This window comes from Ambystoma mexicanum, chromosome 5p, assembly GCF_040938575.1.
Source record: "Ambystoma mexicanum isolate Mex_15411 chromosome 5p, UKY_AmexF1_1, whole genome shotgun sequence".
Taxonomy (NCBI): domain Eukaryota; kingdom Metazoa; phylum Chordata; class Amphibia; order Caudata; family Ambystomatidae; genus Ambystoma; species Ambystoma mexicanum.
The window spans coordinates 837,556,422-837,574,025 of NC_090930.1; the positions used below are offsets into that span (position 1 = coordinate 837,556,422).

The 17,604-nt window shown below is 45.4% G+C and overlaps 1 protein-coding gene across 4 annotated transcripts in view; it reads left to right on the forward strand.

Annotated features, from left to right (window-relative positions):
- Positions 1-17,604, forward strand: part of ANLN (anillin, actin binding protein) — a 728,409-nt gene that overhangs the window by 494,281 nt on the left and 216,524 nt on the right. For all 4 annotated transcript variants that reach the window (XM_069613260.1, XM_069613259.1, XM_069613262.1 and 1 more), the window contains exon 18: positions 17,422-17,457. In XM_069613260.1, coding sequence (XP_069469361.1) covers positions 17,422-17,457 — 36 coding nt within the window. The remainder of the gene's footprint in view (positions 1-17,421; positions 17,458-17,604) is intronic.

The following is a 17,604-nucleotide window of genomic DNA, read 5'->3' on the forward strand; positions in this document are numbered from 1 at the left end:
GGAAACTTTACATACTAGTTTACCCTTTCGTGACTTGGCAGCCATTTTCTGCGCTGTCGGAGTTTCTTTGCTAGGATTTATTTTCTAGGAGTTCTCACTCATCAATCCTTTTTTTTAAAAATTGACAGCACACTTTCAGATCCATTTTCAACAATAGGAGCATTGCAACTAATTACCTTAAGACTAACCACCCCGAGCATTTGTTTATAGCCTTCGCGTCGTATGACGCACCCGCCAGCTCTTCGGAGGCTTGTCAACTTCCTCCAATCAGATTTCAATACCGGAGACGCGGGGATCGCATACTCCTAAGAGACTGGATAGCGAGCACCCAATCTAGCTCATTACATTAAGAGGCACGCCGGCTGCAAGCCTATCAGGTCTCCCCACTGACGGACGCCCCCTTTCACTTTCCGAACCTTCAGGCTGAGCAGCGGCACACCGTCTGCATACGCCTTCGAGCTCTCTGACGAGTCGGACCATTCCAGCAACGCACGTAGCGGCAGGTAGAATATAGGTAATGAGTTTAACTGATGCCCCGTGCCCATTCCGCTTCGTTTTTCAAGTTAGTCAGAGCTGCCATGAATCATACTGCTATCCAGACGCAGCCTTCCAAAATACTATTTTTTAAACACTTTTTTGCTTTTCTCTTTTGCTTTTCTCTTTTCCTTTTCTCTGCACAGCAAGAGAAAGCCTTCATTGCACTTTTTCCCCGTGTTCGAAAAGGCACAAGTCTCACTGCTCCCTGCTCCAAGCATCACTTCAAACTTTCAGCTGACCCCATTACTTCTCTCAAGGTAGGATTTTGTTATTTTTCCTTGGTGCAACGTGATTTTGGTCCTCTTCATAACATTCAGTGACCAATACACTTACACGTACCCAATTCCTTGCAGGATTAACCTCTGATGCCAACCCCTGAATTTAGGATTTATTCCACAAAGTGCTGTTGAACGCCACATCGGCACACCTCAATTTTTCCTCAAAACATTTAATCCTTTTGGCAACTTCGAGCGACAGCTAGTTCTGAAAACTTCTCAGCAACCGTTTTTCGAAGTAATTGCTCTATAAATTAAACAATCTGATAATTGTATTTTCAACTCTATATTTTCCTTTAGAGAAAAGTTTCTCCAAAGCACCCCCCTTCCTTGATGATGTAGCACTGGTATGGGTTACCCCGGGCCCATTTTTCCAGATGCCCTGCACTGGTCCTCGACCAGTACTGCGCCTGGTTATCTCTACTTATCTACAGTCTCTTGCATCACTAACTTTTATGCCCTTAGGCTCTCAACTGTACCTTTAAGCAATTTTGGTAGTTTCTCACCAAGAGATTATCTCTCACACTCAAATATATATTTTTTTGTCTCTCTGCTTCCCCACAGGGTCCAGCTGTTGGATATTTCGCCCTGAGGAAGGCAACTTTAATTATGTATTGAAATAACTTGCCAGACAGGTGGCTTCTTTGCCGAAACGTGTTCAAGATGTCTAGCTAATTTGTTGTTTTTTTCATTAACAATCCCTTTTTTTTTTTTTACACGTAGGCAGACCTGTCAGTTAAATGAATAAATGAAGAATATCGATTAACTTAATTTCGTAAAATCCAGAAATCTGTCTTTTGGCTCAATACAAGCCATATGCGAGTGTATTGCCTCCGTTTTAAGCCACCACTCAGTTCGCATAATCCTTTGTCTGATGTTCTACAATAAGATGATTATTTCTGTTTTTGTTTCTGTTTTGACTAGTTACTCATTAATTTTTTGGGTCATTCATGTAAAAATTTGTTTTAAAAAAAAAAAAAAATTCTTTCTCTACGTTGTTTTACTAAGAAATAAAAAATAAAACATGTTTACTGTGTTTAGCTTGAGACTACCTCGATTGCTTTTTGAGACTACAGTAGCCTAATTTGAATGGTTCAGTGATACCTTTTTGGTACACCTATTGAATAATCTACATAAGCTTCTTTACTTGAATTTATAGCAGTATTGAACCTATTGGTTTTGCTTAGTGTATGCACGAGCCGGATATACAGTTGTCCCTGATTGGACAACTGCTTGTGTGCATGTTTGGGGCAGATCTTGCCTTTTGGAGGGCGGAGTCTGGTCACTCGCCTGACTTTGGGATAAGTGCCCTACCGACATTCCAGCCGATCTCAAGAGGAGCCAAGTATCCTGAGTAGCTGTGCAGAAGAAGGAAGATCCAAAGAAGCATCCTGAAGAGGCCTGACAAACACTTGCTGCACCAGTCCCTGTCTGGCCACTGGTCTCCGAGGACTCTCGTCAGTGTTTCAACCCTCTGGACCATTGGGAACAACTGGTCCTGACTTCTTCTTGTGGCTCAGGTAGCTGACGTCTTTGAATGTGTCCCAGGGACATCCTCTAGGCTGCAACTCCAGTTTGGGCTACCACGGTAGAAATTGTTCAACATTTCGGTTCAAAGCTAAAGGGGTCTTTAACTTGTTCAGCAAATAACCCGCCTGTGAACCTTCGGCGTCCTACCATCCACGGGTGTCGAGATAATAGGCTGTCTTCAACTGCAACATCTGTGTCCCCTGCTGTCGCTGTGCATCTCGGGAGAGGTGTGGGGTAAGGGGTCCACAATGAGTCCACACAGTGAAACAGCAAGGATTACACTTAAATATATATCCAAAATACTCTATTTTAGGCCCTGAAAACGCAGTAAAATGACTAATAACGGGTAACATTACACAATACTAAACACTACAAAACACATACAATCACAAATAGGCAGTGCAGAATAATCAATTCAGCACCCCCTGCACCCCTAACACAATACCCGAAAGGGATGGTAAGTAATTATTAGATTTAGCACTGCCAGTCCACAGAAATTGCATTCCAACCCTAAATTGAATTGGGCAGTCGTTGAAACAGGCTTTCCAGCATCGGGTCGACCGCCTGGAGTCCTGCATCTGTGCCTGCTGCTTTCCAGCATCGGGTCGACCGCCTGGAGTCCTGCATCTGTGCCTGCTGCATTGTTCTACTGGAATAGGTTACACACAGCTTCTGAACACGACTGGAACTCTTCGACCAGAACCAACAGCTGGAAAATCAACCTCTGACAACTCCAACGACCTGCCAAATCTGAAGAAAAATCTGAGTAAGGGTGGTAAATTAATTTATTTATTGTGCATTTGTAAGGAGATTATACATGAAGTACTTTTTTTCAAAGCACCCACAGTGCAACGGGGAGGGCACATGGGAATGAAAGCAAATAGATCAATGAAAGATAAAGGCAGACCTACTAGGCCTTGTGCGTTCATAATGTGCGAGTGCAGAGGGATGTGGGGGTGGGGGGGGGTGTTAAGTGCAAGGTGTACCAAAGCAGGAAGTGCTAAGGAGGGAACAGCTTTTAAGTGACTAGGTCAGTTGCCAATGAATAATTAAATGCAGGCCTGTGGTGGCATAGGCCAGTGGGTGCTAAGGCAAGTGCTGAAAGTGGGCAGAGGCTGAAGACTATTGGGTGTGGGAGGCCAGGACCCAGTAAGGCACATACGGGCCCTGGTCACCAATCTCAGCAACTGTGGGTGTTTAGCAGAGGAGGGAAGGATGTGGTAAGACGGAAGGTCTTGAGGAGCTGCTGGAATTTGGGGAGATCTGGCTCAGGACGAAGAGGAAGGGGGGAGGCTGTTCCATAAGAGGGAGCCTGCTGAGGAAAGATCAGCCACCAGCTTGCTGTTTAGCGAAGCGCTTGACAGAGTTGGTGCCAGAGGAATATAGCAATCTGGAGGGAGAGTATTTAGTGAGAGCCAGTTGTCCAAAGCGTGGTCCCCGGCCCCAGACATCGTTAAGGATGATGCAGAAGGATTTAAATTTGATCCTTGCAGCAACTGGGAGCCAGTTATCGCCATACTGCCTGGTACCCCGATCTCCACCCTTTAAAAGTTTCAGAAAACTTTGTAGTTTTAAAACTGTTTTGTTTTGGCAATACTTGTTCCCTAAAGCTCACCGAAAGCTAGAAACGAGTCTTATTCACCAGTTAACTTCATCTGACTTTTGGACCCATCTTCCCTTCCACAGAATACCCCTCCTAGATTTTTCCCAACTTTCAAAACTCCTTTGAAACTTACTCACCTTAGGGTTGAACTTCATAAATTAGGGTTGCCGTTCCTGTGGCCTGGCAGTGCTAAATCAAATTACTTGCCTTCCTGTTTGGATATTGTGGGGGCGTGAATTGATTATTCTGCATTGCCTATTTGTGATTGTATTTGTTTTTTATAGTGTTTACTATTTAGTAATATTGCCTGCGATTAGTCATTTTTCTTAGTGCTTTCTTCTGGGCCTAAAATGGAGTATTTTTGATACTTGGTGAAATCCTTGCTGTTTCACTGTGTGGACTCATTGTGGACCCCTCTCCTGAGATGTAGCCTTGGGCACTCTGTGCTACCTTGATTGGTTTGGCTAAACACCCAGAAGTTGCTCCCTGTTCACTATAACAATTGCTTCAAGCGATGATATCCCTTTAGTAGTTTGTCCGCAGCCAGTGGTCTAAGTATTTCAGCGAGATGTCGGATGTGCTCTAGATGTCGAGGTCTGTGGCGAACGACCTGGGCTGTTGGAGCAACATGAACATTTTGGCTGGAGAACCCTTGAGGGCACCATGGCCAGAGCAGCAGCTAGTTATGAATGCCTTACTGAAGGGTTCAGGGGCCAGGGAGCGGGAGGAGGGGTAGTGCAGTGCAGGTCATTGTGGCTCTCTCCAGATCAGTGTTCTCAGAAGGAGAAAGGTTACCAGGTTACCACATCAATCTGCTGGACCTGTGAGCAGTCGAACTGGCACTGGCCGCTTTTGCACCCCTTCCTGCATCGGAAACCTATTCTGATGTTAACGGACAACACAGTGACCATGCACTAACTCAACCAGCAGTGAGGCGTTGGGTCACTACCCTTGTGCAGGGAGGCCATGCAGCTATGGTTCTGGATGCTAGAGAACATCTCAGCCTCTGCAACTCCTCTGACAGAAGTGGAGAATGGGCTGGCAGGCGCTCAGTCTCCCACCTGTCCGAGCTATGGATCGGTTTGCGACGGTGGACAACATAGTGCAGACAGCTTTGCCCGTGGGAATTTCCCTCCAGTGGGGTGTTTGGGTGGGAGCGGTGGCTCATTGGGGGAAAATGCTTTTTTAAGTGAAATGGGTCTTCGACCTCTGTTTAGCGTTCCTGCCGATTTCCAGTCATTTCTTGGGTTCTCAAATGGTTACGGAGATCGCCCCAGACTGGGTGAGGGGGATGTGGCACCCAGATCTCCTGGAACTGAGCATATGTCCAAGTCTCCGGCTTCCTAGTAGGCTGGACTTGGTCATGAGGCATTGTGCTTCATCTGGACCCCCTCAGCCTGCATGCTTGGCTCTTGGGAGGCTGAGGTATGGAGAATGGTACTTCAAAAAAGAGGTGATAGAGGTGCTTTTGGCTGCATATATACCGTCCACTAGGCCATTATATGCGTGCAGATGGAGAATGTTTGTGACTTGGTGCAAGGCAAAGGGAGTGGACCCCATGTTGTGTGCTACCTACTCTGTGATGGAGCTTTTGTTGTCACTAGCCAAATGGGGCCAGCAATTGGGCACAGTGAAGGGGTATCAGACTGCTCTTTGCCTCTTGAAAAGGACGCCAGATCAAGGTTCCTTTTTTACCATCCCTGTGGTGGCCCAGTTTTTGAAGGTCCTGGTTAATTCTTTTCCACTTTTGCCTTTTGTGGTCCGTGATTTGGATCGGAGTTTGGTGCTCACCTTTCTGACGGCCGCTCCGTTTGAGCCTTTGCATTCAGCTCCCATCAGACTCTTCAATTTAAACACTGCGTTTTTGGTGGCAATCTTGTCTGCTAAAAGGGTCAATGAGTTGCAGGCACTCTAGAAAACCTCTGATCCTGAAATGTTGTAAAGATGAGGTCTCCCTGAAAGTGCACCCCGGGTTTTTGCCAAACGTGGTGTCAATTTCTTCTGGACCAGAGCATCGACCAAACGGCGCCTTACCCTCCACCCCCCATCCCTCAAAGGTACGAGGAGAGGCTTTAGATTGTTTCCCAAGAGGGCACTGAGTTTTACCCAGGCCAAAACGGGCTTTTTCAGGAAGGATTACCAATTGTTGCTTTTTTGCAATCCTACTTGGAGTGAGCAGTTACTACGCAAACTCTCCAGAGGGGATTGCCTTTAGAGACATCTGTTGCTCAGCCGTGTGGTATTTGCGACACACGCTGAGCATTAGTTTGGACTTGGCTCGTGGGGTAGATGCGCACTTTTGTATGGCGGTACTCCAGACCTTTTTGGTGTGACTTCCAGTCCTCCTCCAGCATGTTTATTGCTTTGGGAGTCTATCAAGATGAGGAATCTGTGGGAGAACGCACCCCATTGAAGGAGAAATTACTTACCAGTAATCTTCTTTCTATGGATTCTTCTCCCACAGATTCCTCCCTGCCCTCTCGGTCTTCCCCGCTTGGTAATCCATAGTCTTAATCGCATTCTGTAGTCCTATTTCTGTGTGCAACGACATGAGGATCAGAGTGCTATGTTTTGGGCAGCAGCAGTTAGCTGGCTAGATTGCCCTACTTCTCGTTTCGTCTCAAAGGTTGAGATATGGAAGAATAATGTAAACAAACAATTGTTTGCGGTTTGTTTCTATACCTTTTTCCCCATTACTGCAGGTTTCCTCTTGCATGCTGAGCCCGGGTTGAAGGAATTGGGGAACTGGGGAACTGAGGTATGGGGGCGTAGAGCATCCTTTATAAGACGCCGCGTCCGATCGAGGAATGGTGCAGTTGTATACGAGGAGTTGTCATTGTTTATCGAGCAGCACTACTTCCCCTGTCAGTTTTCCGAGCAGCTGACGCTGGATAGCTATCGATCAAGTGAGGAATCTGCTGGAGAAGAACCAATACAAAGAAAATTGCTGTCAAGTAATTTCTCCTTCCCTTGAATGAGACCTTTTTCGGTGATTTATTAGGTTTTACTAGATTCAATACAGTTTACTTTGTGTTTTACTAACGTCCACCTATGATTGGAATGTAGAAGACTCACTCTTGGAGTGCAGGTGTCCAACTCTTTGGTTTGGCCTGAGCTTCCTAAAAGGTTTAGTAGCTATAGCAGCCAGGCTTAGTACAGGAGGGTGGAGGGCTTTAGGTAAGTACGAAGCGCCCATAGCACACATATAGTCAAGAATACATTTATAAACTGTACTTTATTTTATAAACATAGGGTTTATTATGAACACTAAGGCAACTAACACATTACTAGGATTTCAAGTAAGTAATACAATAAGGCATTGGTTGAGCATTATTCAAGTCACTGGTAGACTTTAGAAGATAATCAGGTAAGTAGTCATGTTAGTATTCAGGTGAGCAAATCAGTTCTTTAACCAACATTCAATGTAATGCAACAAGGATACTAGTAAGTAACTTCTAGGCAGCCGTGGGGATGAGTCTCAGCCAGTTGGGCACTGGGTGACCAGGGCCTATGGGTGGAAGAACAAAGTCACACTGTTAAAAGTTCAGCAGGATGCTTTAATGTTGTAGGTAGGTAAAATGTTTTGTATAAGTGAATTTATGGTCTTTTTTTTTTAATGAACAAACAGCATTCAGGGATCGAAATTGGGATTTGTTGACCAGGAGAGAGAAGCAGCTCCTGGGTATCGGGCATAATGAGTTGGGCAGGAGCTAGTACATAGTGCGCAGCAAATCTACATTTTGCCAGATGCAAAACTGTCAATTTCATACTATTGAATATGCTCTATATGTCCCTTAAGTGTATTCTTTATTCTCCTTTTATATACATTCTCAAACATACACAGTAAATATTGCATAGCTAGGTTTGTATGGCACCATTTGCCACAGGAGTAAAAAGTATCTGTTGGTTTCAAGCTAGCCAGGCTCACTCTTAGCTATAACCAGGAGCTAAATGGCTCCCAGCTCCTGGCAATTTCGAACCCTGGCATTAATAAAAGCTGTGTCTTATGATGCAGGTAGCAACGCTCTATACAGCAAATATTGTTTTTTGGAAAATTGTTGTCATGGGAAATTGCAACATATTGAGGATTGCTGTCTAGTGACATGCTCCACGCTACCCCGTGATTTAAGTTGGTCAAGTTCTCACCAGCATACGAGATTTTCCCCTGAAGAATTTCCTCATATTTAGACCATCTATTTAGGAATGAAATTTGTTGGGTTTTAATTCACAAACCTTCTGGGTAGGAATGTGCTATTCATTTTATTTCTATTTGTAAAGCGCACCGCACCTGGAGGTATCCGGCGCTGTTGCAATAAATAGAAGGGGTACATACATAAGGCAAGCAGTTACATTTCAGAGCATAGATTATTTGTACAGTCGAAGCATAGGTTATTTGTGTACACTCAGAGGTTGTTGCAGTGCCTAGTATGGTAGATGAGGGCCTATTTCAGCATAATGGTGATATAGGTGGGGTAGAAGGGTAGGGCGTTCCATTGTTTGGCCGCCATAACTGGGAAGTTGTGGCCGCCTGCTTTAGCTCTATTAAATATGGGTGTAGTGAGGAGGTGGGGCAGTGATAGCTCGGGTAGGTCTGGCTAAGTGATATTGGTTGATTTTGCTGGAAAGGTACTTGGGAGCTGTTAGTGATGCACTTGTGTGTGATGGAGATGGTCTTGAATTTGATGCGATCGAGGACTGGGGGCCAGCGGCCATTGCGTCTGGCGGCAGAGATGTTTTTTAGGGATGTTCAGTGCTGCTCTAAGGGCATTGTTCTGTATGATTTGTAGTTTTTTTCATGTATTTGGTAGAGTATCCTGCGATTTAAGGCATTTCAATAATCTAGTTTGGATAGTATTAGGGCTCTGGCTAGTGTGATGCAGTTGTCGGGTGTTAGAAAAGGTAGTCGGGCGTTAATGAGCTTTAGCTGTGTAGGCTGCTGCCGAAGCAGTTGCATTAACTTGTCTGGTTAGGGAGAGCGAGGAATCGAGGGACTCCTAGGGGTTTCACTTCTTAGGATGTTAATGGTGTTCACATCTATGGTAAAGTATTTGTAATCACTGATCAGTTTGTTTAGACTGGGTTTGGCCCCTGTGATGCTGGAAATGCATTGGAGGGGCAGGCCTCCCTGTCCCTGTCCTGTACTCCATGGGTTCTGTGTTTTCTGCACAGGAGTCCATGTGTGACTCCTGGCAGTGCAGCGCTTCCTCTTTTTGGTCATGGTGAACAGACCCATGGGATAGCCTTATGGCACCCATGGGTTGGGGTACAAACCTGTACACCTAGTGTATGTTTTGGGCACCTGTGTGTGTGGCCCACAGAGCAAGGTATGGGCTGGTTGCGGCTCCATGCTGAATTTGACAGGTGCTCGGAGTATACTCCATTTTGGGGATACCCAGGCCCTGCCATTGGAATCAGTTGATTCCTGATAGGAGACAAGATGGCCTCTTGCTTTCTATTACCTGTTACCTTGTTTTCCCAAAGACCTGGGAAGCCCTGACTCTGTCCCTTCCCCTGACTGGCTGTTGGGTGGAAGTTCCATATATGATATTGTGGAGATGTCCAGCCCAGACTGGCTGGAGCAGTGACTGTATGTTGTGGGTACACCCTTGGGGTGAGACCTAGGTGATGGAGTGTGTGACCAATCTACATTTCATGTTATGGGTGTCTGGTTTCTGGTGTATGACACAATGACTGAGACAGCCCTGCCCAAAACTGGTATGAATGCTGTGGAGTGCTGATTGGCTGGGTGTTTGTCCCAATCCACATTCCTTGTTGTGAGTGTCTGGATGGAGAAGAATGGCCTGAATGCACTGTGAGCCTGATTGGCTGCGTGCATAAATGCCCTTCTGAATGATTGGATGCTGAACTTGGCCCCGCAGTGTGAATGAGAGACGGAACAGTATATCTGGGGACCTCTCACTGATGGAAATTGTTCAGAAGCTGAAGTCGAAAATTGATGCTTAACCTCTAAGCCGAGCCGGAAGAATTATTGCTGCTGCTTTCCTTTGAGGCAATCTAAAAGCTGCTGTGCCTTCAAGGACTGATCCAACAGAGGATCTGGCTAGGAGACCTCTTCCCGAGCTACGAGGGACCATCGTGCACAAGCTTTCCTTCACCAAGGCTCCCTGGAAGTCAGTCCTCGAAAGGCTACTGACCGGAGACTGAGACGGCTGAGGAATCTGAAACGAAGCACCCGGACATTTAAGTCCACCGCCGTCGACGAACATTGTTGACCGGAGCTGCAACGCTCCATTGCCTAAGAACACTTTGAATCCAGGACTCCCTTGCTCATCACTGTCGACCGCTTTGTCCCACCGGAGAAAGTCAAGGTCGCCGCCGAACCAAGGAGAATCCGCTGGTGGGTTTCCTGCCACCCAAACTCCTCAAAGACGCAGACGAAGATCCGAAAGCCAGCCGTGGTCGAGTCCTGATTGCCGACGACCTGCCGCACTTGCTGGTCGTACGTTCTTAATTGACTCTTTGCGGCAAAAAACTATTGTCGCCGAGGTGCACCGGACGCCTCATCTTCGCAGGACGTCCACGAACGATCGTAGACGAGCACCACAAGGACCAAAGCTGCTGCCTCGACAACATAGTTCACCCTTCTTCATGGGATCTCGACGATCCGTGGCTCCTGCCTTAAAGGGAGTTCACTTAAGAAGGATCCGTCGACAACCCGACGTCGAACTCTGCTAAACCAGGTACATTGGGGGTAGTGGAACATTTTAAAGAAGGCCAAGCAATATATAAACTGAGCTCTTTTAATAGATTATTTACAGGTTGCCCAGGTTGGGGGGGGGGGGGGGGGGCTCATCACACAGAACTGTGCTTAGGGGTACGGGCTGAGTATTCTGCCAATTGTTTAACCCACTTGTTTTCCTCCCATGTCCATGACTGATACCTTTTTGCTATGGATTTATATGCCATTTGAAACTGTCAGCAGTTTGTGCATTTTAATGGAGTCAAAGAGTAATTGTGGTACTACATAGAAATTGTACATTTATCATTATAGTATTGCCTGAGCACAAAGCGTGTTATTGTGTGTGTATATAACTTGAACCGTATTTATTTAAATAACTGTTTTATCACTAACATAGTGTGTGGGCATACCTTTGTGGGGGCTTGGGGACTACACTGTACTTAAGAACCAGTCTACATCACCTCCTGAGAGCTAAGCCTTGATTGCTCGTCCATTTCTACTAATCAATAGAGAATCTTGACTGGGGTGCTCTGTACTTCTACTCTGCCATATAGAGGTCAGGAGTGCAGATTAAACCCCCCCGCCCCCCCCTACAGTCTTTACAGTTCCTACCAGTAAGAGCTCTTTTTTATCGTCATTGAGGCAGAGTCCATGTTGCACCATCCAAGCTTGGGTGATTTGGTCGATCTTATTGATGGAAAGGGTGTCCTCAGTGTGGTTGCCGGTGATGGGCACGGGGATCTGTGCATCATCCGCGGAATTGATATAGGAGATACCTATTTCGTCCAGCAAGTCGAATAGGGGTTTAGTGAAGATGTGTAGTGTTGGCGAAACATATGAGCCTTTTGGTACTCCGCAGAGTACTAGGGCTGGGATGGCTGCCGCTAGATTGGAGAAAACTCTCCTTGTACGGTTAGAGAAAGGAATCCATCAAAGCTATGGCTTGGTGGGGGAATTGGGCTGCGGAGGGTAGGTGTTGGCGGAGGATTTGGTGATTTACTAGGTCGAACGCCGCGGATAGGTCCAGTAGGTGCAGGATGGCTAGGTTCCCATTCTCTAAAATCTCATCAATTTGGATTTTGAGATCCCGGAGTGCTGTCTCTGTGCCATGTCCTAAGTGGAAGCCTAACTGGCATAGACCGGGGAATTTGTTTGGTTCCAGATGTGCCTGTATTTGTAGGTAGGCCACTGTCTAGGATCTTTAGGAGGAAGGGGACGGTAGTGATTGGGCAGTATTGGTAGGGGTGTTGGGGGTCTAGACTGTTTTTTTTAAACGTGGGAGAACCAATGCATCTTTCAGGTTGTTCGGGACGACCCCTTGTGCAAAAGAATTGTTGATGAGTGAGGATATGAATGGTGCTAGTACAGTAGCATTGACAACTTGAAGGTTTGAGGCAACGGATAATGTTTGACTTGTATTGTAACAGGTCTGAATTCGAATAGTTTTAGGGATGGGTCGGGGGGTTGATGTTGGGAGGGATAAATTGATTTTTTCTCAGCGATTTTGCTTCGTAATAACTTTCTGCCAGAAGCACAGGGGATGTGAGTACACACGCAGGATGTAGAAGAGTTTTGAGTCTGCTTTGGCTATGCGTTTGTTGTAGGTGAGGCTCTTTGCTTAGATAATGGCCAGCTTGTATGTTTTTTTTTTTCCCCTGCGTTTAGGAACTTATTTTTGTTGGTTATTGACGGTGAGGTCTTCCATGTGGCCTTAGCATTTAGTTTGGTGGCCCGTAGAATTTTCAAGTCTGGTGTATACCATCAGTTTAAGTGCGCTCTAAGTTTTGGTTTGCTGGTACTTAGTGGGGCAACTTTGTCTATCGCTTGAAGCAGAGTTTGGTTATATAACTCTACCATTAGGTTAGGATCGCAATCTGAGTGCTGATGGTTTCGATAGGGCAGAGCATGTTCTCTGGGGTGGTGATGTGTGGGTTTCTGGAATACGAGGTAGGAGCTAGTTGTGGTGGGGCTTTGACTATGGTGTACTTTGGAAAGAAAAAGATGATGTTGTGGTCAGACCAAGGGCAGGGGTGGTTGGAGGCGATACTGATGTTAGTGTTCATGTCTGCTAGCCAATCTATTGTACGGCCTTTGTGTCTGTGAGGTGATGCGTTGAGAATCCTAGTGATTCAATTGTGCTGGTTATAATTTTGGCATTCGCATCTACAGGGTTGTGGAGGCATAAGATTATCAATAGTTTGTCAGAGGTTGTGCAGACCACCAAATAACATTAAGCACAACTAGTTTGGATTTTTTTAGTCTTGTATATGTATTTTTTGTTGTATATCTATTGTAGCCCTTCCCACGTATTGCTCTTTGTTTATGCATGCGGTTAAACTTGCTTTAGTTAATTACTTGATAGTATAATTAATTGCTGTATGTTTTAGGAAGCACATATCACATTATGGATTGCATTTCTTACTTACCCAGAATCTTTGAGTACGTTTTTAGGTTATATTGAGAATGTTAATGAATTTTATATTTCAAATTAGGGTAATTGTATCCTTCATACTTAAGCATTGCTATTTTCCTGCATCACTAAGACTTACCACACACACATGTTCAAGGTCTGTATGATTAGAGTTGTATAAAGCGGGTTCGGGGGAGGTTGGATAAGACCCCCTGATAGATTGCAGCCCAAATGACCGATGCCTTTGGGTCTGGGAGCACACTATTGGGTTATGTTGGGGAGAATTTTCAGTTTCTGTGCTAATTCCCTTTAACCTTAGACACTCGGCTCTTTTGCTAGAATCTTGGATCTTTTTGATTTTTAACCTTCTGAGTGTGGTCCTTTTTGCCACTCGCACTCATTTTTCTCAGACTAGGATTCTTAACTGTTGGAGTCTGGTAAACTTCATAAGCATCTGCTGTTTGCATAGTGACACCCTGCACCCCCTGTGAAGTGCCACTGAGAAGTCCCTTGGACATCTCTTTATGTTTAAATACTACAGTTCCCAAGAACAGTGGGATCGTTTTTCTTACCTTTTCTTTTGAGGGTCCAGCACACACCACCCTATGTGGAGTGCTGAGGGGTTACATAGTAACTCATTATCCCACTTCTCGTGTATTTGTTACACTGACTTGGCTGGTGGCAGTGGTTACTTTTTACTACCTTTTCTGCCGGGTAGCAGCAGGCAGATTTCTTAGCTGCAGTAAAGCACCCATGGGTGGCAATTTTTCCAAAATGGCCCTGGCCGTCTTTTTTTTTTTTTACCAATTCTTGTTTTAGTTCCTTGTGGGCTTTTACTCGGTTTAAGCTAGGTTTGAGTCCTTTGTGCGTTTTTGTCTTTGGCAGTTTTCAGCCTTTAAACCCGCCAAGGCTCCAGTGTGTCCGGGAAGGCAGGAAGTGAGTGAGGAGCCCAAAACTTCACTGACCTTTGTAGGCATGCCTGGCTGAAACCAGTTCCAACTGGGCGGGTGGATGATCTAGAGGACAACCCACCCCCTGTGTGGACAGCTGTAGGGCTGTGAATGACTGGGATTTAACATAAAAGGCAAGGCTTTTGATACTACAAGCAGTTGACCACTGGAGCATCATATCCGATGAAGAGGAGCAGAGACGCCAGCATTACCTCTAGGGCCGCAGAAGCACTGATGAAGCGTTGCAGCTGTGCTGGCCCAGTATTACTTCCAACATTGAAGAAACGTGCAGGGCGACTTCCTCCATTGGACAGGTGGGACCAACTAGCCTCGACCTGCTTCATTTTGGCTCATACCCCGACTTGCTGAAACTTTCCTAGGCTGCAGCATCCCAATGCCTGGGGACCACTGATCACTATCGAGTGCATAGTCTTCCCGAGAACGAAACCGGCCAACACTTTGTGGGCACCTTCAAGGACCTACAGAAGCAGGAATTCTTCATCCACTCACATCAACAGAGTCCAGGACAGAGGAAACAACACACAGTGCGATTAGTTTCTCTTTGGCACTGAGAAAAAAGCACCAAAGCTGCTGAATCGTGTGGAGTCCATTGCTGCCGTGTCCCTCTCCATAGTGCTGCTGCAGAAGCCCGCTAGACGTTCTCCCTTTCGTCACCACAACCCAGGAATAAGGGTCTGCATAACTGCCTCAATAAGGCTCCATCTGGAACCTCTTCATTTGTCGGGTACTGTGGGGCTCTTCCAGCTTGTGCTCTATCAAGTGGACTGCCCTTTATCTACAGTGATTTATTTATTTTATTATTTTTTCAAAGGCTCCTGTCTGTTAAAGCTGCATCAGAGCTGGAACTGTCCCATTGACTTTGGCTGTCCTGGTTTCCGAAAGGCTCCTCTTCTGAACCCTATTGGCTTTAGCAGTGGTTGTTCCCTTACAGGTTTTAATTGTTGACACTATTATTGCTGGGATAATAAAAGGCTGCCTACATCCCTCTGGGAGAAACTTAATATTGAACAAGTTGAAAGTCTGTTCTACTTTAACGATTTTCCCTCCCAATTTTGCCATGGTGAACAAAAATAAGTGCCAATACTTACCTTGATTGAGGGCACTCTGTGTTCTGGAACATAGCATGGAAAAGAATTACTCACCTGGATTATTGGTTCTTGTTTAAAGGAATTCTATCATCCATTGAATGTTACTGTTAGTTGCTGCCTTTTTAAAGAATCCTTAATTGCCATTGTGTGTGTGTATATATATATATATGTATGTGTATGTATGTATATATATATATATATATATATATATATAATATATATATATATATTTCTCCTCCTAAAATGAGCCTGGCTGCTCGGTCACTCTACCAGCATGTGTAGTACAGGCATATATTAAGACCTGGGATTGCCTAATACCAAGAGATAGATCTTGTGAAGTCCCACATCATTTGGACTTTACAAAATCTTTACAGGTTGTCCACACCAAAGTGGCTCAGGAGGAGTACAGATCAACACAGAAGACACCAGGTAAGCACCTGGGAGCGGGACAGTACCTTTCCTGGTGAAGAGCAATGTCACTGGCATGTCCCCAAGGTGAGGAGACAGCCGCTCCTTTTCGGATTCTTGGCCTGCAGGCTGAAGAAAACATTTGGCAGGAGCTGACGGTGAGCTTCTTAAGATGTGTTGCCCAGCAGATGGCCCTCACAGTAGTGGCGTGTTGGGACTCTGCACAGGCTTTGGAGCAGCGACAGTTGTACGCGGCAGACTTGCCTCGGTTTCTTGGTCTCGACTTGGAATAGCAGGCGTCTCAGAGCGGGAAAGAGTCATGTAGGGCCAGAAGGATGCCCACGCGGTTTCAGCCGAAATCATCCTTTATTAGATGATGCACAGCAATATGTTCCAGGTCCCTGGGTATTGCAAGACTGCAGCCCAAAACAGTTGCAGCGCTTCGAGGGATGGCTCAAAATGCAGTTTCTCGAGACTGGTTAGGCCCACCAGTTCAAGGGAGGATGATGCACGGTCTGGATCGTCCGTCGAGCAGGAGTCATCTGGCGCATCAGCACTTACTCAGCAGTCCCTGGCGGTTGCTGGAGGTAACTGCAGACTTCCTCCTTTTGGATTCTTCTTTCCATTGGTCGACTCTGCCTTTCTGCTCCAGGACCCTCGCTTTTTATGCAGGAAAACAGTCAGTATTCACCAATCAAGCCTTCATGCAAATCTCTTGGCTAGCTTTTCCAAAAGGACAGCCAGCCTCCCAGTTCAAACTGGGTCCAGGCACACACTTCAGGACAAAGACCAGGGGAGTTTCGTTCACCTCCCGCTCTTCCTGTCCTTTCATGCACGCAGAGAACCTTCGCAGGCTTTTGCAAGGAAGCCCACCAAAGACACAGGATCCAGCAGGACCACCCCCACCCCCCCCATGTCCCACCCAAGTAGGTGTGAGAAGGCTCAAAGGACAAATCATCAAGAGTTGGTTAAAAAAAAGTACAGCCACCATTTTATGTCAATGGTGACACGTGTCCCTTAACGCAGCTGCAACAGCAGCCTGCGTGTATAGTTACAAAAAGTCGGTAGATCATCCACTGCCACCACCACTCAGATGAACTAACTGGAAATTTACAGGAGAAGTGGAAAAAGGATACATTTTGTCCCATCAGCATTCCACATAAAGTGGGGTATGCCGATTCCATAATATGTCGTCTAGGATAAAAAGTAGCTGAAGGAGCTCCCAGCAACACTGCACAGAAAGTGCTGTGTGCTGCAATAATAAATTGCAGATGCCTTCTAATAGTTGGAAAGTATGACTACAAACAAATGCAAACAAAAGGGGTAAACGGTTCCCCAAGGTAGAGTAAAAGACTGAGTGTGGAAAAAGATTCCTACTCACTCAGGAGAACTGGTAACAATCCAACAAAAATTGCTGGGGGGTTTGGGGAGAGACCTCACAAATGGGGAGTATTATACCCAAAACGTTAATTCTGCCTAACGATAAGTAAATGTTAAAGTAACTACTAAGGGAGACATTGTTTGTATATGTGAACTGGGACCTATTCAGGTTTTTGCCCTGGAGTTGGGATGAATCAGTTCCTTGTCCCTTTACTGTTGCTGTATATAATACCAACTTGTTTTTTACATCATGATGCAATACTAATTAAATGGGTGTATATACCTGTTCAGTATGTTTGGGGGGTGTTTTTTGTTTGTCTGGAATTAACCGAATTATAAAACCATGCCCACCTACACATGAAGCTTGAATGTTTTGTTAACAATTTAGTTTTGCTACAATCCGGAGAACACCCAGTTATCCCATTAGTGTACCCTTTACTTGAGGGCTGTTGAAAAATCTCCCCAGCAGTAAACCAATAGGTTTTTAAATTTACTTGCCATTTTCTTTTTCCTTTCCAGGCCATTACACCAAAAAGATTACTGACATCTATAACTGTAAGTGGTATCCTCTTTTTTAAAAAATGTTTTAGATCTTCTAGGTTGCAAATGTCAATGTACAATCAGAACTATGGTTGTTTTTACTGTTTTTCACTGCACTGCACAGCAGTTTGTTTTTCACAATTCTTTTTTTTAGTACCGGGT